The sequence below is a fragment of the Triticum aestivum genome, chromosome 3B (genome assembly GCF_018294505.1).
Source record: "Triticum aestivum cultivar Chinese Spring chromosome 3B, IWGSC CS RefSeq v2.1, whole genome shotgun sequence".
Lineage (NCBI taxonomy): Eukaryota > Viridiplantae > Streptophyta > Magnoliopsida > Poales > Poaceae > Triticum > Triticum aestivum.
In genome coordinates, this window is record NC_057801.1 from 740076360 (window position 1) to 740098625 (window position 22266).

General features: G+C 46.7%; 1 protein-coding gene across 1 annotated transcript; it reads left to right on the top strand.

The window, feature by feature from the left end:
* The first annotated feature begins 1339 nt into the window (after nucleotides 1–1339).
* On the top strand, nucleotides 1340–5705 carry LOC123072110 (RNA polymerase II subunit 5-mediating protein homolog). The gene is made up of 11 exons (XM_044495666.1): nucleotides 1340–1837; nucleotides 1935–1994; nucleotides 2104–2271; nucleotides 2811–2877; nucleotides 3359–3630; nucleotides 3722–3799; nucleotides 3918–3954; nucleotides 4163–4227; nucleotides 5025–5069; nucleotides 5149–5226; nucleotides 5313–5705. Exons 1-11 carry the CDS (start codon nucleotides 1634–1636, stop codon nucleotides 5376–5378), a joined length of 1140 nt encoding a protein of 379 aa, XP_044351601.1. The 5' UTR covers nucleotides 1340–1633; the 3' UTR covers nucleotides 5379–5705.
* The last annotated feature ends 16561 nt before the right edge of the window (nucleotides 5706–22266 follow it).

Below are 22266 nucleotides of genomic sequence, written 5' to 3' on the forward strand. Positions count from 1 at the left end.
CAGGCGTGGCTACAGTGCTCCGTACAAACGGAGATCCCCGCACGACGGAGCACTGTACCATATCTACCCTGACGTGGCTCTGGGCAGGCGGAGTCCTGTTCCCCATGATGGCCTGTCGGTACGGCCCGTCGGAGGCGGGCCCTATCTGGTAGCGACTCCAAGGAAGACGGCGGAAGCTCGACCAAGCGGATTCAAGAGGGGCCGGCCTCTAGCAGGCGGTTGTCCCTTATCCCGAGACATACATACCATTAAGCTGATGAGACCAGGTGTGGCTACAGTGATCTCCCGCCAGGCGGCGGGACTGTAGCCACGCAAAGGTGACCAAGCTCTCGTCACCAACGACACGGCTACAGTAAGCAGCCACCAACCAGTCGGCGGGGCCCGCCAGGCGGCGGGCCCCAGCGGTCGGCGGAGAAGCCGGAGGCTGGAGACGCTGACAGCCGGGCCCAGCTGCTGGCCAAATTACCATTGTACCCCTGGGGGGTAGGCCTATATAAACCCCCCAGGCCACCCATGCAAAGGGTTCGGCCCCATTAGAACTAGCCACCGATCAGAGCAGGAAGAGGGCTAAGCCTTGCCTCCTACTGCCTCTAGCATACAACTCAAGGAGCATCATTGTATCACTTGTGCCTTAGTGATCATGCGGAGACCCCGCAGAGCAGGACTAGGGGTGTTATCTCCTAGGAGAGCCCCAAACCTGGGTAAAATACGCCGGCGTTCGTGTCTACGCCTTATCCCACTTCCAGGCACCGGCGACGTTCTACTCGCTCCCACCATGATAAGCCATCCATTGGCATATGTCGCACCCAACCCCCGACAGAAAGAAAAAAATCTCATGCAGTGCGGCACTTATCAGAACCAGACAAGATGAGGAGTGACATTTGCCAAGGGTAACCATTAACTACTGATTTCGTTAAAATTCAAAACTTCTTTTTCCTGAGCGGTGAAATTCGGACCAGTGAATTGCCTTCCTCCAAGCAAACTAGTTTTTCTTGAGCGGTTCTGAGCAAACCAGATAGCCTTAAAGGTACTATCTCCGTCCTGGTTTATTAGTCCCTTTTGTAATGTGTGCTAAATTTTGACCAAAGATTTAACTGGCAAAATATTAGTGCATGTCAACAAAAATTATATAGTTGGATATTTGAACATAGTTTTCAGTGATATAATTTTTGGTGACATGCATGAACATTTTGTTAGTTAAATTTATAGTTAAAATTTGACACAGATTACAATGGGACCAATAAATCAGGACGGAGGTAGTAACCACACATGACATGTCCCCTATTTTTTCTTAGACAAAGATATGTTGCCCTACCGGACCCATTGGTCCAGTGGCCCGACCCAAAAACTAAAGCCACTGCGCATTCTGGGCCGTCCCCGGTTTCAGGTTAGGGGCCAGGGGAGGCGGCAGAGTCACCGAAGACCCATCGGGACGACTAGTGGGTCGACCCGCTTCACGACCCGCCGCCGCCGCCCGCCTTCTTCGCCGCAGGTGGCCACCACGCCGTACACGCTCTCCGCCGTCAACACCCAACTCCCAGCCTCCTCTTCCACCTTCTTCGGCGCAGACACAGGGCTTAGGCTTGGTTGGGAGGATTGGGGGGGAGCAGAGCAGAACGCGACAGCGGCGGCGATGGCAACGGCGAGGAAGGGGACGGCGACGCCGCTGGCCTCCGCGTTCTCGCCGGAGGAGACGAGGAGGGCCGTGTCCCACGTCGCCCAGGCCATCGCCGACCGCCGCGCCGACCTCGCGCGCGTCCAGGGCTTCTTCGCCGACAACGCCGCCCTCGTCAACCTCGTCCAGCGCCTCCCCGACGAGCTCTCCCACCAAATCATGGTCTCTCACTCATCCCTACCTCCTCTTAATCATCCTATTTAGCAGCATAGCTACTTGCCTCGGGCCAATTTAGTGATCCCTTGGTCTGGTTTCGCAGGTCCCCTTTGGCGGCGCCGCCTTTTTCCCGGGAAGCTTGATCCACACCAATGAGCTCCTGGTATGGCATTCCACAGATTATTTGGCCTTGCAGCTTCTACCTGCCTGCTTGGTTTGCTGCCTGCAACTGTAACATGTGTGCTGACAATTTTGTTTGGGTTGTGCCTTAGGTGCTTCTAGGGGATGGGTACTACGCGGATAGGTCGGCAAAGCAGACGACCGAGATACTGCACAGGAGAGGGATGGAGTTGGAGGCTCAAATGGAGGGCATCAAGGCAACCATCTCCGACCTCGAGGCTGAGGCCAAGTTCTTCGAGTCCACCGCAGCCGAGGCTTCGGTAAGGCTCTTGTGTCCTGTGATATCTGCAGGCATGGTGTGTTGGTATACTACTAGTGTTCAGCTAAGTAAGAGGTTACTGTAGTAGCAATTTGGTTGAGGTCACTGGTAAGGGAAAATGGAAATTGATACTGAATTGCAGTAGACTTATGCTGACATATGGACTCTGCACTTGTGATACTCATATAGCATGCAGACTAAGCTATAACATCTTAGCCTTGTTACATTGAAAGCTGGGTGCTTCTTGTTCCTAACATGTTTGTTAATCTAGGCCCTGGAAAGCAGTGTAGATCCTTCTATATAAAATGGGTGCAGTCTTACAGTCTACCATACATACTACATTGAGGTGCAGCAATATAACCTTGTTGGTACTGAACTGAATTGCTCAATATGATTGATCTGTCATTGTATTATACTCTATTGTCTTAATAAATTTGATAACTATTCTCACATTGGTCTTCAGCCTATAGTTTAATTGTTGGTTTTGCTTCTGTGCAAAATTACTTCTAACTGGATGCTTAATTATATTGATGCCTGCAGGAGGGTCTTGTTGAAATAAGGGAAGAATATGATGAAGAAGACACAGAAATAATTTCATCAAAAACAGGTAATCATTTGGAGCTTTCGTTTATTTAGCTACTGATATTCTGCATCCTCCTTATCTTCAGAATGTATTGGCTCTTTCTGTTATCTTAGTATGGTGAACTGTAATATTGTTGTTGTAGTTGTACTGACATGCATATCCCACTTGTGAGTCCTTGGTGTTCAGATTCAAATTTGCCTTATCCAAATTTGCTTTTATTGACATGTTATACTTCTTGATTATTCCTCAATTGGCAAGGTCTAGAGTAATATTGCAGCAAGTAGACCTATTGATATTTCATTCTACAATTGAATGTTGTTTGGCTGAGCATTATATCTTTTTCTTAGTATATTTAATGTTGTAGACATTATATCAAGACTATCTTGTTGTGCTGAGATGATTGCTGCCTTGAAATGAAGCAGTGGCAAAACTTTAGCACTTACATTTGTTGGCAAGTGACAATTTCTTCATCAGCATGACTAGTTTTTCTACTTCTCTTTTCCAGAGGTTTCAAGTTCTTCTGGGGGCATATCAGATGAGGAACATGCTCGGATGATGGCTAGGTTTGATGAGCTTGAAATGTTAGAAAAGGAAGCTGGAAGTACTTCCGAAGATGAAGGTGACGACGACGACGATGAAGATGAAGATGCTGGAACAAGTGAGGATGATGAGGAAAATGGGGACACATTAAGTTATGGCAATGAGCATGAGAATGTTAGTTTTGGTGCCTCAGTTTCTGGAAGTGGTGGTAACGACCAGAGTCAAGGAAATGCCCAGGTACCTTTGTGCTTGTCTAGCTGACGTGACATAATTTTGGTGTAATCTTAATTTGACCAATGTGCTTATATTTTGGTGTTCGAACTAATAGCTGAAGAGTGCACTAAAGAAGCTAGGAGAAAAGGAAGCATTGCAAGGTTCTTCTCTTGCACCATCAGGCAGTACCTCCGTAAGCTCATTATTCCTTTTTCAACACCTTCTACTTTGTGCCTGAATGAATGGCTAGCAGTCACAAATGTTTATCTTGGCTTCTGTAACAGTCACTATGTGTTTCATCTAATTTGCAGATAACAAACTCTGAAGTTCATGCTTCACTTAGAAAAGGTTAGTCGTGATACTGGCATGTGGGACACCATACTCATGATGTGTACATGATATTTTGAATACCTAGTGAGACACCTAATTGTTTGCTGATTTTTACTGTCATCTTGTTTTTGTAAGAGTTGGGACTCCTTTTATCACCAACGTGTTTGCTTGAAGTTCTTAAAATTACCCTGCTTATATGCCTTTGACCTAAATTTCTTACTTGCAGCTGTTTCTTTTAAAGATGAGAACGGGCAAATAGTTAGTTCGTCTAGGTATTCTTCAGGACCCAAGGTATGTATTGGAAGGGATTTTTGTTGGAAATAATGTGCCCTCCACCCCCTCGACTTCTCTCACATTTTTTTCTGAAATTTTACTGGGCCATGGCCCATTTATTCCAACATTACTTTCATTATTCCTTGCCTGTGTAATTTTTCTTCATATTTTTTGGTCGCTATTCTTCTATAGAAACACTATGAGGCAACATGTATGTGAGTACTAGCTCTCCTCAGTTCTCACAAATTTTTTCAGTCTTTTTGGTCACTGATGTCCAAAGTACTTTCAATATTATGAAACCAGTCTGCATATGTCATATGTAGACATGACTGTCTGGCTGCGCTTTAGATCTTCGCACCCGCTTAACTTAGTCTATTTGTTAAAATAAACTTTGTGCTAACCTGGCCTTGTGTTTGCCATTTTATCTTAGGCTAGTAGAGGTGTTGAACTATTGCACTCTCCTTTCACGAGTATATTATATTTTGGATACTGACACGGTCTCAAACATGCAACTTTGACTATTCCTTGTATACATATTTTAGCACATGATAAATTACGAGATATTCTTATAAAATATTTAATGATGTCGTTTTTGCAACACCTCACCATCTAAATAGTTCTTATGCATGAAGTTTGACTATGTACTTTCTAGAAGTTTATAATTTTGTGAACAGAGATAGTTCCCTGTGAAGTAAAATCAGGCACCATTCTGGAGACCTAGGGATGCAGTTTATCTAACGTTTCATTTTGTAGTGTTCTATTGTTTTTATGTATTAACTATTACTAGTGCTGACTATGAGTTATTTGCTTGGCAGGTTTCTTCATCTCGCGATCGGAAGATACTACCAGGTGGACAAAAGGTCATTTGCTCGTACTCTGATGTATACTGACATGCGCCTTTTTGAATTGCATTTCAACCCTGTTTATGTCCTCCGCCAGGCTTTCACTGGATCTATTGTTGAACACGATGACGGTCTCTCAGCGATAGAACAACCAAGGAGTAATGATAGTGAGAAAGTAAGCTCCATCCTTTGAATCTTTCCATTGGCACTGTGTGGTGCGCATCTATATTTATCTGATCTCGTAAACTCTTTGCCTGGTAGGCTGCTAGTTCTGCTTGTTCTTCAAGGCCGGTGTCTAGATTCAAGATGCAGAAGGGAGGGCGTTGAGTATGCCTCTTGGACACTAGAATTAACACAGAATCATCTGCTTCGAGTCGCTGGCAAGAGCTGCATTGACAACAAGTACTATGAGAGACGGCATGCTGCATCAGAATGATGCGCCGCTTTTTGGACGGGGGTCCTTTGAGTTTGTATGCCATTATCACCTCAACTTTGATTCCTTGTCCTTTGCCGTTGCCTTTATGGTGGAATGGTCACGCAATATGCTTAGAAATGCATTTTTTTTTTGCTTAGAACTAATTGAAACAGAGGCTGATAGAGAGATGAACAATTCGTGGTCAATTGATTGGTTAAATATGGGACTAGTTAAGCATATGTCAAGAGGTAGGAAATGAATCAAACGACTCGTCTGATTCATTACATTCAGAGAGCCAGCAGGGGTTTGGTTTACCAGCTAACTAATGTTTCCTACACAATGTGGCAATGACATGGTCAGAGTGGTGGCCTAGGCACCACTTCGCTCAAAATGGCAATTTTCCCCGTGGATAGGCGGGTATCCACGGGGATTTACCTGCTAAGAAGCGGTAATGGGGGTCAAAATCCCCTCATGGGGATAATGGGGCGGGTACCCGAGAACCTGGCGGGGCGGGGATGGGGGCCAAACTGGCTTCATGGAGCCTCCATGGGTACCTGGGACCCCACCTGTCAAACTGGTCACCCAATATATACACAAGCAACCCTAAACCCCCCGCCGCCGCTCCACTCTGTTCCCCACTCCACCCCATGCAGCCGCCTCTCGCTCTCTCCCCATCCCCCCGCAGGCCGCAGCCGCATCTCCCCATCCCCCGATCCATCCATCCCCAGATCGACAACCATTGGCGGTGGCTGGCACCGGCCGGCGTCGCCTTCCCGTGGCCCGTCGTCCTCTCCTGCCCCGCGCGGCCTCGCCTCCTCGCGACCCCGCCTCCTCCTCGTTCACCTCCTCGTCTCCTCACGAGTCCGCCACGGTGACGATGTCGAGCTACGGTCAGGCAAGAAGTTGACCGCGAGTCCACGACAGTGATAGTGGCGACCACGACGAAGACCGGCGACCTGCCTCCTCCTCCTCCACCTCAAGCGCAAGCAGCTGACCAGCAGGTTGTTTGTTTCATCTCTTGCTTCTACAATCTGTTGAATAGCTTTATGTTCAGAAGGGTGGCTGTGTATGTGGTGATCTCTCTACATTTTAGTTTCAGTAGCTTGATGTTCAGAAGGGTGGCTGTGTATGTGATGTTCAGAAGGGTGGCTGTGTATGTGATGTTCAGAAGGGTAGCTTTGATGTATGCATGCCTTATGATTATGTGGGGCTTGGCTGGTGGTTGTGATCTGGAGATGAACCAACTGATGGGCTACTTGTGTAGAGCTCAAGGTTGCTGAAGATATGCTACTATTATATCTGATTGTATTTTGTATATTTTTTTTATCGGTTTCCAGATCTTGGGTTTGTGCTGCTAATTTACTGTTGTGTAATGCGTTTGTGCTTCTGTACGAGAATATTGCTGCCAAAATTATTTTCGTTTGTTATGCCAATGTATTGCTGTTTTGTTGCTATAATGGATGATTGAATCTGTCAAAAAATATTGTGGTTTGTGCTCCTCTTTTACTGTTGTTAGTCTCCATGGGGATCCCCATGGGGATCGGGTACCCGTTGTTAGCAGGAACGGGGACTGTTTCCCCCCGTCAAGGTTGTCGGGGCTAGCGGGGACGGGTATTAGCGGGGATCGGGGCGGGGATGGTGGCGTGCCCCCTGGTGATCCCCATCCCTGTTGCCATCTTGACTCTTCGCTTGGCGCCTGTGAACCCCACCAGATGCGACCCCTCACATATCTCTTGCAGGAAGGGAGAAGACCAACTCGAACAATAGACATACTCCCTCCGTTCCTGAATATAAGACGTTTTGATAGTTGAATTTTAACTATCAAAATATTTAGGAATGAAGGGAAAATTATGTACCAATGCAGGTCCATGTTGGGTGCTACACATGCTTTCAGAATTCAAGCATATTCAATGATTGGTTGCAACTCGTTTCTTTTTCCGAAGTCTATAGTACTACGACAAGCCAAAAGTAGTATACCTGGGGGTCGGGCTGTTAGGGTTCCGGTAGCCGCCACGGGTGCAGGAGGTTAGGCCGGCGTGCATGAAATCAACTGAGGCGAAAAAATAATTCAGGCCAGAGACACATAGCTGTTAGGGTTTCTCTTGAACAGAGCAAAAATCCCCTTTCTTCCCTATGCCTATGGGCTATGGATTGCTTGTAGAAGCTCTTCCAAGAACCTAAAAATTCTTGATGCCCATATAAATGCCTCTAGGTCGTTTGACATTTTCTTCCAAGTCTCGAATAGTTCAATTTCAGTGTACCTTTGCACCCACACCCTGCGTCCCATAATAGTATATTAGAGTTCAGCTTGTACACCATTCTTATAGTATGAAACGGAGGACATATTTTTCATTTCTATTTGTACAAAAGTGCATTTTGCTGCACAATGGACGAGGCCATGGCGGCGGTGTTGGCTGGGATTGGATCAGGGTTAAGGGCACCGCCGATCGAGCGGCGGGAACTCGGACAACCGTGGAATGGGAGTCTTCCGCGGTGGTAGTGGATACGGCGACAGTCTCTGTTTCTGCCATCTCGCCACCTTCCGGTGGATGCGGCTCGAATCGTACCCCTTCTGGCCGTCGATGACGAACTCCTCGAGAACCATGGCGTTCTTCGCCAGGAACTTGACGAGACGCACTTGGAAGCAGGTTAGCTCCTCCGTGTCGAACTTTATCCCCACCCTCCTCAGCGAATCCTGTAGGCAGGGCAACCTGCATCTGCGGCAAAGTCCTTGAAGGTCCGAATCATCACAACAATCTTCGTCCCCATCGTCCAAGTCCGACATGGCGGCAATCTGATCCGGTTCTGAGATTCCCTCGAGGTACTCCAGCCATCTGAACTTCAGCCGGACCTCGCGCACCGTGGGGCAGCACCACAGCAGGCTCACGACGGCCCTCGCCACGGCGCCGTGGTTCTGGACACACCACCCGCAGAGCTCTTCAACGTCGAGCAGCTCCAGGTTGGGAAAATTAATAAAACGACATGGTGTCGGCGAGGTCGCCCATGGAGTATGCCGTGAGCTTGAGAACCCTGACGTGACGCATGGAGTCGACATTGAGCATGCAACGATTGCTCAGTATTGCCGCCGGGGAGTGCAACGCCAGGTGGACCTCCTCCAGGTGCGTCATGGGCGACTCGAAGGAGAAGGAGGTGCCTTGGAAGGTGACGACGCTGCAGCCTAAGCGGCGGAGGCGCGGAACGTCGACCTCGATGCTGCACACGCCGGCAAAGTAGAGGTTCTCCAGGCCGCAGTTGGCCATGAGGAGGACGGTGGCCGCCGGGCATCGGACGCGGTAGCTGTAATTGGGCAGGGTGTCCATGAATCTCACGGACTCAAGGTGGATGTCGGCGAGGTTGGGCGCGGCGGAGATTATGTCCTGGAGCGTGGCAAGCTTCATGCGGCACCGTTGGAGCCGCATGGCCTCCAGGCACGGGAACACGAGGGGCCACCATCGGTCCGAGAAGGGCTCGAGGGCGTAGCCGGTGAGCTCGAGGACTCGGAGAGCGGCGAAGGGTACTGAGCGCAGGGAGTACGGGAGCGTGCAGCGCCCGTAGTCTAGCCACTCGAGCCGGAACTCCTCGGCGTCAGCGGCGTACTCCTCCGGCAGGACGACGCCGGCGGCGCTCTTCTCCTCCGCGGTGCCGACGGGGTCCTCCTCGTCCTCGATGCCGGAGGAGTCCTCCTCGTCTTCTTCCAGGCTGCGGGCGGCGTGCAAGGTGCCGTAGTCGCGCGTGCGCATGGTGTCGTCGCGCATGACGAGGGTAAACTTGTTGGGGCCACGGCCACCGGAGCGGATGAATCCAAGACGCGCGTTTGTGGTGTCATCCAGCACGCGAGTCCAGAGGGGAGCGCCGCCGCCGACACCGACGCCGGTGGCGTAGGAACGGTAGTCGAGGTTGATGGTGCCGGTGTCGAGCCAGAGCGGGCGGCGCCATCGCCGAGAGAGCGCGGTGGTGCTGGCGGCCTCACGTACCGGGGCGAAGGAGAGGATGTGGATGAGCAGGTCATCCGGGAGCTCGGAGAGCCGGTCCTGCGCGGCGGCGGTCGCCATGCATCCGGATCAAGAGTTCTGTTAGGGCTATGTACCTTTGCTGACATCGTTATAGTATTGCTTTTGGGTCCAATAACTGCCGCACATGTGGTGTATCGGGTGGTTGTGCCACACGCCTCGTGTGGCATGGACAGGAACCCGCCCGCACGACCGCGTCCGGGCGCGCAAAGGCACAGCCCGCACGTCCGGTGTGTGGCAAATCCGCCCGCATGTCCAGGCCAGACGACCCCGCAGCCCGCACGACCCAGCCGTCCCGGCCTCCGATCGATCCCCAATCCTGACTGTCGCCATCGTCTCCCACCTCTCGAACCCCTACCTCCATCGCCGGCCTTCTCTGGTTGCCATGGCAACCAGAGCAGATCCGTAGGACCTTCCCACCGCAAACCACACCCCAACCCTCCCCCACCCCCCGCCCCCCACTCCAACCCCGCCCTCCAAAGACGACCAGCTAAAAGCAGGTGAATCTCCCGATCTCCTACTGCTTCTCATCCTTCTTTTGGGTAGAAAATTGCAAATTTACCGACGAAGGTGGCGACTGGATCCATGCTATAGGGATAAAACACTACATGGTTTTGTGTGTCTTCGCAGTTGCCAAGAAGAATACACTAGATCTGCCATGTACTACGCTAGAGATAAGCTTAAGTTCTCAGTTCGCTTGATGCAAGTAGTTGGTAATGAATGGATGCGTAGGAATCCCTAAAAAAGGGAGAGAAATGAGAAATTTGGAATAAAGGGGGTGCGAAAATTAATTGCTATTGGTGTCTACCGTCAGTTGCCACCTATCATTGTCGTTATCTGCCGCAATGTTAACCTGTTGCTTGCCATCCTATTGTAGTGGCTGATGCCATCGAGTCGAACGGATAGCTAGCACCCAGATTTTAGAAAAGAGAATGGATGTGCATGTCCTACTTGCCATGATATGTTGGTTGCCTACGCATGAAAATGTGATAACACTGATGTGTTATATTCTACGTGCAAGCAGCAGAAGAATACATTTTTTGTGGATTGTTGATGCGTTCTTGTTCATGCAGTGATTGAGAACACATTGGCAGAAACGAGACACGGAAAGAATGAATCACGAAGATGGCGCTGATCCTTGGGGTTCTCAAAGGCCAGAAACGCCCCCTCGGGATGCAGCAAAGTACAGTCAACTCATTTCTGGAGGGCCGTTGCTTCCACTACTAGAACAGTACGCAGGCATTGGTATGATGCATGATAACAAAGAAAAGAACATTTGCCATGTTCGCAACGATGAAGATGACAATCTACTTATGTTCTACACTATCATTTTTCGCAGGTTCTTATGACCAAAACACACTCAGCGGGGCACCATAGGAAGTTCAGTCACAGGGCGCTAACACTGACAAATGTACGGGTAGCCAACTTCAACTAGCTAATGTGGCAAATCAAGGTAACGCATACGAAAAAGAAACATAGTGGTGTGGACATGAAAAATAAACTTGCAAAGGATGGTAAAAGACTCACGAGTTATGTCGGGAAAAAATGCAGAACCTTCATGCAGCACGTGGCATCAGGCGGCACCCATGTACCCGCCATCGACGTCATACACAGGTGAGTCCATAAAAAGTGAAGTTGCGTACGGTGAATTAGCAGAAGGTGCATAGTTGACAACTGCAGTTGCCATGGATGGACAATTGCAATTGCCATGACTAAATAACTGCAGTTGCCATTACTAGGCAACCGCAGTTGCCATGACTGAACAACTGAAGTTGCCATTGCCTGGACAACTACAATTGCCATGCTTGGACAACTACAGTTGCCATGCTAGGACAACTACAGTTGCCATGCAAGGACAAACTGCAGTTGCCATGCATTGACCAACTACTACCATGCTTACAGGTTATTACGGTGCCGCTACCCCGGCAAACCTCTCATGGCAAGCTTCACAGATTGCAGATAGAGCACGTCAATTTGGTGTTACAGACCACATAAGATGGGCACATGCAGCACAACAAGGTAAGGAAATTTGAACCATAAAAAGAGCACTGCATTTGTTTTTGCGGGAATAGCATGTGAGGAAAAGAAGATTTGTAGCAGTGATGGTAGAAAAAATCAAACAGAAAACACTAACAAAGTGGTTGTGTGCAATGAGTGATATTTTGTCTTCGGGATTTGCCAATTGCTAAAAGCATGTGTGATGCACTAATGGTTGGTCGCATTTGCCTAGTGAGCTCAAGCCTAGAATACAAAGTTTTGATGCTAGAACACACTGGTTTGCCATGTATTGGCAGCAGTATTTGCCATGTATGTAGGACTGCAGCTGCCATGCATATAGAATCCAAGTTTTCGTACTGAAAGGAGCTGGTTGCCATGCATTGGCAACAGTAATTGCCATGTTTGTTGGACTGTAGCTGCCATGACTGGACAACTACAGTTGCCATGCATGTCCACATGCAGACTCATGGCTTGCTGTTTGAATGATGTCATGCCCAATCACTTGAAGTTGATGTGCTCCGTTACGATAAACATGTCATTCAAGCAAAATCTTACGCTCGTACCTGTTTTTTCTATTACAGGACCTACAACTATAGTGAACAACGATGCAGGGACATCTATTGCGGGGAGCTCTGAGCGCACGGAAGACGCGTTCCACCAGCTAGCCAACAATCATGCCGCAAACAATGCCGAGTCAGAGTCGGAAATGGCAATCATTCCAGCAACACCGACAAGCACCCCTTTGAACACAAGCACTGGCAACACTCAAGTAGATGAAACTGCCGCCGATACTGAAGTGAATGATGAAACTGATGACGAAGCACAAGGGGATGAAGATGGTGGGCAATCAGAGATCGTGGTACCTCAGCCACCGTACGTTGGGCAGAGATTTGAATCGTTCGCAGAAGCAAAGGAATTCTACCAGACATATGCAAAGTTCCATGGGTTTGCGGCCAACACCGAATACCATAGGAAGATTAAGAAAAAAAACGAGTACAACAGAGGTGAGATGAGGTGCCACAAGGCATGAAGGAACAAGAAGGGGAAAGGTGTTGCGCCTGTCGTTCCGGAACAAAAGAGAGGTATCATTCTCAAGACAGAATGCCCTGTCCGGTGTAAGCTAAACGTAGATGGAGCACAGTGGGTGGTCACTGAATATTTTGACGAGCACAACCACAAACTCATAAAGAAGTTCGACCTGGTAAAATTTCTTACCGCCCACAGAGGATTCACCCCCTTCGAGAAGAAATTCATAAAGCTGCTACATGATTGTAACGTCGGTCCATCAAGAATGGTCCAGATACTATCATTCATCCACAGCAAAAAGGGACTCTGAGTAGCATGCCCTACATACCAGCTGACGTCACAAACCTAAAGGAAAAGTACCATAGAGAGAGCAAGTTGGCTGACATAGAGGCCAAAATGGCCTACTTCGGTGAGAAAGCGAAGGAAGATCCAGATTTCTTCTACAGGATAAGGTTGGACGATGAGGACCGTGTCAGGAACATATATTGAGTGGATGGTGCTGCAAGAAGAGCCTACAAATATTTTCGAGATTGCATTTCATTTGACGCGAGATATCTCACTAATATGTACAAGATGCCATGCGCTCCATTCATAGGAATAAATAACCATAATCAGTCATTGCAGTTCGGATGCAGGCTTGTTCAGAACAAAGACACGGATGGGTACGTTTGGCTGTTCAAGACCTTCTTGGATTGCATGGATGGACTTGCTCCGATGAACATAATAACAGACCAGGATTTTAGCATGCATGCAGGAATAGAGGAGGTCTTTCCGTTCGCAGTGCACATGCACTGCAGGTGGCACATTATAAAGAAGGCTGAGGAGACGCTAGGATCATTCTTTGCTGACCGTCCAGAGCTGCACAGGGCATTCGAGCTGTGCGTGGACCATAGCTTGACGGTGGAGGAGTTTGAAAGGAGCTGGATGGCCATGATTGAAACATATCAAGTCCAAGACAATGAGACTCTTGCTAGCCTATGGGAGAAGCGAATGTATTGGGTGCCGGCCTACTTCATGTAGTGTTTCTTCCCGTTTCTGTAGACTAAGCAACACAGTGAGGGGTTCAATGCTGTTTTGAAGCGGTACATGAGCCCTGGCAACTCATTGCTATAGTTTGCCAAGCAATACACAACTTTGCAACAAAAAATACTGGGATCTGAGCTACAGCAAGAAGCGAACACCGCGCTAAAGCAGCCAAAATTGCTAACGTATTTACCGATGGAGAGGCAAATGAGCAAGATATACACCAACAAGATCTTTAACAAGTAAGTCAGTTGTGTTGCAATCTTATTTGCACAAGCATGAAGGCAGTAGGTGCCATATACAATTCAATGCAGGTGCCATGATATGTGGATGCCATGTTTAATGAATTACTGTTTGCCATGTTTACTCAACTGTAGTTGCCATATTTAATGAACTACTGTTTGCCATGCTTACTCAGCTGCAGTTGCTATGTTCAATGAAATGCAGTTGCCATGTTTAATGCATTGTACTTCCATTGGGCATGTTGGTATGCAAATGCCAATGCCAATGCCAATTGAAAATGTTATGTAGTTGCCATGTTTACTGAACTGCATTTGCCATGTTTACTGAAATGCAATTGCCATGTTTACTCAACTGCGGTTGCCATGTTTACTCAACTGCGGTTGCCATGTTTAATAAATGTAGTTGCCATGTTTTATGCACCGTGCTTCCATTGGGAATGTTGGTATGGAAATGACAATGGCCAGTTGAAAATTTACTGTAATTGCCATGTCTAATGTACTAAAGTTGCCATGTGTAATGTACTATAGTTGCCATGTGTAATGTACTCTATTTGTCATGTTCAAACGAAATGTACTTCTATTGGCCACGTCAACATAAGGTGCTACAAAAAATAGCACACGATAGTTTAACAAAAAACACACAAAACTTGCAGATTCCAGGAAGAAATAATGTGTGCCAGCATGTTCACAGCTTTCCAGGTGGACGAACATACGTTCAAGGTGTGTTCTATTTTGGGCATGTCAGATTCAGAATCTGAAGACCCGAACAAAGGAAGGAACTACTTCGTGAAAGCCTCGATAGGCCAAGGCGAATACTACTGCCAATGCTGCAAGTTTGAATGGGACGACATTGTGTGCTGTCACATACTAAAAGTAATGGACATGAACGCGGTGACACGGATGCCCTGCCATTTCATAAGGCGGCGATGGACTTGGGACGCTGACAACGCGTTGGCGCCGCTGACAACAAACGCAGTTCTGGCTGTGCATGACGAGAAACCGGAGTCAACCATGGAAGCCGTGAGGCACGTTGTGTTGACAAAGAACTATGCTGAGCTAATTGATGAAGCGTGCAAGAGTGATGAGACAGCGAGAGTCACAGAAAAACACAGGAAGGCCCTGAAAAGAGAGCTTGATGAGATCAAGAAGAGGAAAGCTGGGGAAGCCTTACCCCGCACATCAAGTGTGCCTTCGTCCATGGGGCCATCATCTGAAAACTCAGAGATAGGATTTGGAACAGCAAGCACACAAACCCAGGTCAGGAACCCGCCCTGTTCCATCACAAAGGGGCGTCCAAAAGAGATAAGATACAAATCGGGATTGGAGATTCAAGCAAAACACAAGAAAACAAAGAAAGGGACGGGCAATCTGTAATCAACATTGGGGCACTATGACATGGTCCTTGGTGACATTTTATTTTGTAATCTAGATGTTCTAATTTTTTTTAAATGGGAGAATGACTCTTGAGGGGCATCCGAAGTTGAAGGAAAATGCATTGAATGGATAACTGCAGTTGCCATGTTATGTGTACTTAATCTGCCATGTTATGTCTATTTAATATGCCATGCTATTTTGTACTAAATATGCCATGATATTTTATACTGGATCGACCATGGTAAGTATACTGGATCTGCCATGTTAATTATACTGGATCTGCCATGTTAAGTATACTGGATTTGCCATGTTGTTTATGCTGAATCTGCCGTGTTCTTTGTACTGAATCTGCCATGTTAGCTGTACTGAAATATGCCATGTTATTTGGAATGAATCTGCATCATGTATATTTCCGTGTTAATTCGACGCAATTTATTCACACATAGTGTGGTGTGTGCAATCTATGGGAAACAAGTTGAAAAAGCGTAACGTGCATCGACCGCAGAAAAGGTTACGGCTACATGATCAAACTACCATGCTAGCCGGTGCAGTTAGTGATGAAAAAGAAGAAGCAAACAGCCAAATGAAAAACGACGATAACTTTTACTAACCATGTCTGATGAACTACATTTGCCATGTTTTAAAACATAGTAGACGCATTCGAAACAACAAACTGGTGGTGCAAACGATGAAACCATAATAATAATGATAAACATAAAACATATCTGCTGTCACGCCTAAATAGGTTCACATCCACACATATATTACAGAAAATATTCAAATGTCGCTCACACACCACCACTACATACTAGGCTACTTGGGGTTGCAGTCATAACATAGCACACGGACATAGTTTTGAGAAGAACAAAGGTAGTACCTTACATTCCTCGGCAACAGAATGTAAGGTAGGCATCCGGTATGGAGTGCCACGTGATCACTTATACTTCTTGATGACTTTCTTGACAGCTTCCTCTACGAACTTATGTGCTCCGGACCGCTTGTTGAAATCTTCCTTCGTCAACCAGTTCCATGTGTAAATTTTCCGGAGCTCAACGACCGTTGCAGCTGTGACGACGGGAACCAGTCTACCTTCCCACTTTGCAAGGTATTCCACGTGTGAAAGCCACAGTCCGTCCTGCACAAGAAAAGAATCAGGTGAACTCACAAAAAGGACAGACATAGCAATGATAAACTTCAATTCAGATGTAACAAAAAGAGGGGTGGGATTGGTGTAAAGGGCACATGAAGGAAGAGATAGGAAATTACATGTTCCCTTGCTTCGTAGTCGCCACATACTCAATTGGAAAATGTCTGATCTGGACCTTTGAGTTTTTGTAGTGACGGTTCCATGTCTCTTTGAGGTTGTTGATGAAGAATTCAGCATGCGTAGTAAGGTCTGCACCAGCTACCGAACGCATTGAATCAAGCACCTCAGAGCGTTGGTTCTTCAGGTCAAGACAGATCGCGTATTGGTGACCACACTTGTCGTGTGGGTCATGTGGTGCAAGCTCCTGGAACATGGGGAACAGGACCTGCAAGTAAAATGAAGGAAATGAGAAGCAGAGTTCACATGAAGAACAACAAGGGGACAAAAAAAGTAGAATCATGTAGAATGTTTACTTATAGTGGGTACTTAAAAGAAAATTCCTGTCCATGTATGAACAAAGTTGCCCTGTATTTTACTTTGAAGTTGCCACATAGTTTGCACGGGGATGCAAATCAAAAAGTCAGTTTACATGGCAGCTGTTGCCACATGAAACATCTGCCACATAAACAGAGTGCAGCTACTGGCAAAAAAACATACCATGGGAAAAAAGTGCAAACAGGGAAGGAGTACTCACACATTTCTTCACTGTGAGCTTGAATTCACCGTGCGCAGCAAAATTCTTCCTCAGGATTTTGTGGTGGAAGTCACCATCCCATATTTTGCAGGTCACACTATAATGCATGATTGTTTTGTTGGGAGACATATCCATATGCTTGTTGATGTAGTCAATCCCACATGCAACTACATTCGTCGACATTTTACCGAGTGGCCTCACGGACTCGGCAAGATCACCCAGGTCGACGTACGTCGCTTCGCATTGAATGACCTTGGTTCTGTCCAAACATGAGCTGTATGAAAATCATATAACATGAAAGAATCATGTCTACTAAGTAAAAAAAGAAAGAACTAAAACATAAGCGAATCATATCTAGAAAGTACAAAGAAGATGAATGGTAAAAAAGAGCAAAGCAAAATGAGAGATTATGTGGTGTGGTGATACGTCTCCAACGTACCTACTTTTCCAAACACTTTTGCCCTTGTTTTGGACTCTAACTTGCATGATTTGAATGAAACTAACCCGGACTGATGCTGTTTTCAGCAGAACTGCCATGATGTTGTTTTATGTGTAGAAAAGAAAAGTTCTCGGAATGTCCTAGAAATCCACGGAGGCACTTTTTAGATTTAATAAGAATTTTTGGCGAAAGAATCAAGGCCAGGGGGCCCACGGGCTGTCCACGAGACAGTGGGGCGCCCCCCTAGGGCGCGCCCTCCTATCTCGTGGGCCCCCCCGGACCTCCTCCGACCTCAACTCCAACTCCATATATACCGTCTCGGGGAGAAAAAAATCAAGGAAAAAGTTTCATCGCGTTTCACGACACGAAGCCGCCGCCAAGCCCTAATCTCTCTCGGGAGGGCCGATCTGGAGTCCGTTCGGGGCTCCGGAGAGGGGGATTCGTCACTGTCGTCATCATCAACCATCCTCCATCACCAATTTCATGATGCTCACCGCCGTGCGTGTGTAATTCCATCGTAGGCTTGCTGGACGGTGATGGGTTGGATGAGATTTACCATGTAATCAAGTTAGTTTTGTTAGGGTTTGATCCCTAGTATCCACTATGTTCTGAGATTGATGTTGCTATCACTACAAAAAAAATACACTTCCGTGATGATACGTGTTTGTCATAGTAGGTCGCGTTTTTTGTCATGCATGTACATCCATGAAAAATTTATGACAGAATCAAGATAGTCATACCTGTGCTGTCGTAGAAGTGTTCCATGACATTACCAAAATTATCATCACGGAAGTGTCCACTTCCATGATGATAAATTGCGCGTCACAGAAGTGCTTTTGTCAAGGGTGACCGACACGTGGCATCCACCGTAACGGAACGCCGTTAAGCTACCGGGTCGGGTTTTGGATCCGATAACCCGTTAACAGCCCCGACCAATGGGGATTTTCCATGTGTAAAATCATCATTGGCTGGAGGAAACACGTGTCGGCTCACTGTTGGGATAGATGTCATCCGCTCATTGGACCGAAGGCGCCTATGATACGGCAACACGTGGCACGGCCAACAGAGGCCCATTCCTGTGAAAAGGCCGGCCCGTTTGACTCAGTCAAAAGGTGGCGGGCCGGCCCACGGAACGCCTGTTAACGGCTTGTTCGCATATAGCCCATTTACAGCCCGCTAACCCAGGGCCCGTTACGCCCTATCCGAATTAGGCCCATTAGCGTCATCTGGGCCGTCCAATATGATTCAGCCCGTTTTAACTTCGAGCCCATGTGTGGCCCATGACTTCTTTCGGCCTATATGAGGACCTTTGTAACTCTTGGCCCATTAACGGCCCGTGGTGAAACTGGCCCGTAATGAACAGTGTATCACTTTATACCCATTAATGACCCGTTATTGCATTAGGCTGTTTCCAGCCCAAGTTATCTTTCGGCCTTCTCAGGGCCCATTGATTCTTGGGCTCACTTGCAGCATTCGGTTACATACGGCCCGTTACTGTCATTTTCTGCTTGTGGGCCAAATTCAGCCCGTCGTTACAGTTGGCCCGTTTGCGGACCATTAATACGTTGGGCCGTTTTCATGTCAAAAAAAAACCCGTTGGGCTGTTTTCATAGAGTTATCAAATACGGCCTATTAACGGCCCATTATGGTCCACGAATAGTACGACCCATGATTGGCGAAATGATGATACGCCCCGTAGAAGGCCCATGGATCCTACGGCCCATATGAGGCCCATGGATAGTACGGCCCGTAGACGGCACATGGATCGTACGACCCGTAAAAGGCCCATGGAACCTACGGCCCATAGAAGGCCCATTGATCCCTAAGGCCCGTATAGAAGAAGGCCGATGGATCCCACGGCCCGTATAGAAGGCCAATGGTCCTACGGCCAAACGAAGGCCCATGGATCATACGGCCTGCAGGAGGCCCATCAGTCCGTGTGTTGCCATGATTATTTTGGCCTAGTTACCAAAAATAGGCTATTGTGGCCACTAGAAAAACACAGAAAAAGAACTGTAGTGACTACAAGCAAACAACTAAACAAGACAATAAGGAAATAAATAAGCAAGCAATTAAGGCTAGCCTATTACCACTATTACACATATTACATCCACTGGGCATCAAAGTTCGCCACCAATGCAAATATAGGGAACAAAGCAGCATATTACATACACTGGCCGTCAAAATTGTCTACCAGTGCAAATAAACGCGTCAGCAAAACAAGAGCATAACTGAAACAACTTCAGAAGAGCTCAAGAAACGTTATCCTGGGTATCCACCATGCTGGCAATAAGCTTAGCAAGCTGATTAGCTTTGTCCTGTTTGGCACTAAAATCCTCCAACGCTTGCTGTTGCACCAGAAAGTATGCATCTGAATGCTCCAGGGACTTCCGCAGTCCTTCCGCTTCTTGTTGCAGCACAACTGATCGATGTCTTTCAGCTTGTAGTTGAGGCTCAAGAAACTGAACTGATTCAGACAGTGAGTTTGAATAGCTTGTGCAAGCGGTAGTGGCCAGTAACTCGAACACTAAACCAAGACAGGACTTTGGGGTTGTCTCGCTGTTTTCAAGATAGTCTTCCTTAGCTGTTTTATCAGCTTTGTTGGAGACCAACAAGGATGTGTCACTATCCTGAACCTTATCTGCATTACTTCCTTTACCATTGCTTAATAAGGCACTCTTCCCCAATATTCTGTCAGCATTCTAAAAGAAGAAACAAGCAGACACATAACAAGTTTAGCATGTACTAGTATATGAAACTCATTTCGGTGAACCGGTTCATTAGTAAGGTGGACAGGATTAAACTACCAAATCTTCTATTGCCAAGTAGTAATACATAACAAAAGCATCAAACAAACATATATCTATGTCCTATGGTCACTGCATTGTCTTGCCAAATCAAAAAGAGACACGGTTCAAATAATATCAGTTCAAGACAAAGCAGCAGTGAAAGAATACAAAGCGTGGGAAACTACACAGCACAACAAGATTTCAGATGGGTACCACGGGTCTACATGTACAACAACACTATTGGCTCTGTTGTGATGCTAGTAATGTGCATGATATGAAAGTCAACTGTATACACAATTGAAATTGAAATCAAAAGAGCTATTGATAAGAGCAAACATGTTAAAGAAACATGCATGAACATACCTGCCGTGCCATTGGAGTTTCGATTGGATCCTTCAATTTAAAAATAAGTTTGTATCAGTAAATACAGTGATACAAGAGCAAAGCAATCATAGTTAAAAAGGCGCGCCTAAGCGAGCGCTTAAGCGCGCCTAGGCTCTAGGCGTTGGCAAAACGCATTGCGCATAACTATGCTTAATCTGTGCATAACTGCGCATAAGCATGCGCTTTGGTCAGTAAAGTGCAAGGCGGTGGCAAAACACACAATTAACGCCTAGCGCTTTTTTGAACTATGATAGCAATGGAATCTTAAATTAGAACAGTTGTTCTTCAGGTTTAGGGACTTGTTCTACATGAACAGAGTACAGTAAGACGCAAGAATATAATAGTTAAAAATAGAAAATGTGCTCATAGACCTTACCACATTCTTGGTTCGGGACCAATACAGAACAAGGCGTTCCCAGTCATCGTCCAGTAAATGTGTCTCAGGAGAACGTAAGGGAATTTGATGAGTTTCTTTGCCGGTGAAGTACGTTTTCTTTAGGTAATTTCAATACTGCCACCAAGCATTCTTGAAGATAGCAGAGGTATTAACACAGGTTACCTCATCCTGAGTTTCCAAATCGGTCCTTATCTATAGAGAAAAATGGGAAATTTTGCTGTATTATAACCATCATGGAGGTAGGATGTATGGGACGAAGCAAAGTAATTGCCATGAATAACATTACTTACACATAACTCCTGGACAAACACCTGCAACTGGCATTTTCCTTCATCTTCAGTATAATATTTCCAAGATGGGAAGATACGCACATACGATTTAACAACATCAAATGCGATAGATGCTAAACTACGACTGGCTGGTTGTGCTTCCTCCACAGGAATAGGCATACTAACTGGTGGAGTTGGGGTTCGCCGTGATAGTACTGGCCCTTTGGGCACTGGAGCTGCCTTACTAACTGCTCTTGTTTGGGAGCTCTGTGGTGGAGATGGTGCTGTGTCAACGGGAACTGGGTTACTATCGGCTGGGGTTGGGGTTAGATTGGGTGAAGCTGGTTCTCTGTCCATCGCAGTAGGGGTACAATCTGCGAGATTTTGGGTTATGTGTGGTAGGGCTGGTTCTTGTGCATGTACAACCAGGGTGCTATCTCCACCAAGAGGTAGCACTGTTTTATTTGAAGACCGTGTTTTTATTCCGCTAGATACTGGCATCACCCGCTCCAATTCAAATGGCTAATAAACAGGAAACATAGTTGAATGTACAGACATTGTATGAGACAGATGCAATAGATAGTGTGGAAAAAAGAGGGCATGAAATAGTTGACATCTATATTGTTTAACTAAAATGGATAGCATGACATAATTTCACATATATGATGTCTATCTAAACTGGATAGCATAGCATAACATAATTCAAAGATATGATGAATAACTAAACAGGATCGCATGACATAATTCACCTACATGTTATCTAAGTAATCAGGATCGCATCATTTAATTTACATATGTGATTTATATGCTAAACAGAGGGCATTCGATATGATGTCTGAACTAAGAACATGGTGTTGAATATTGTGTATATGATGTCTAAACTATGCAATGCAAGACATCATATGCATGATATGAGCAGTATAACCGTGCCAAATTAGAGCATACACCTCAGTAGGGGAATAGGACTGGTCATCTGTCTCTGAATCCATCTCTGAGGAGCTATCGGGA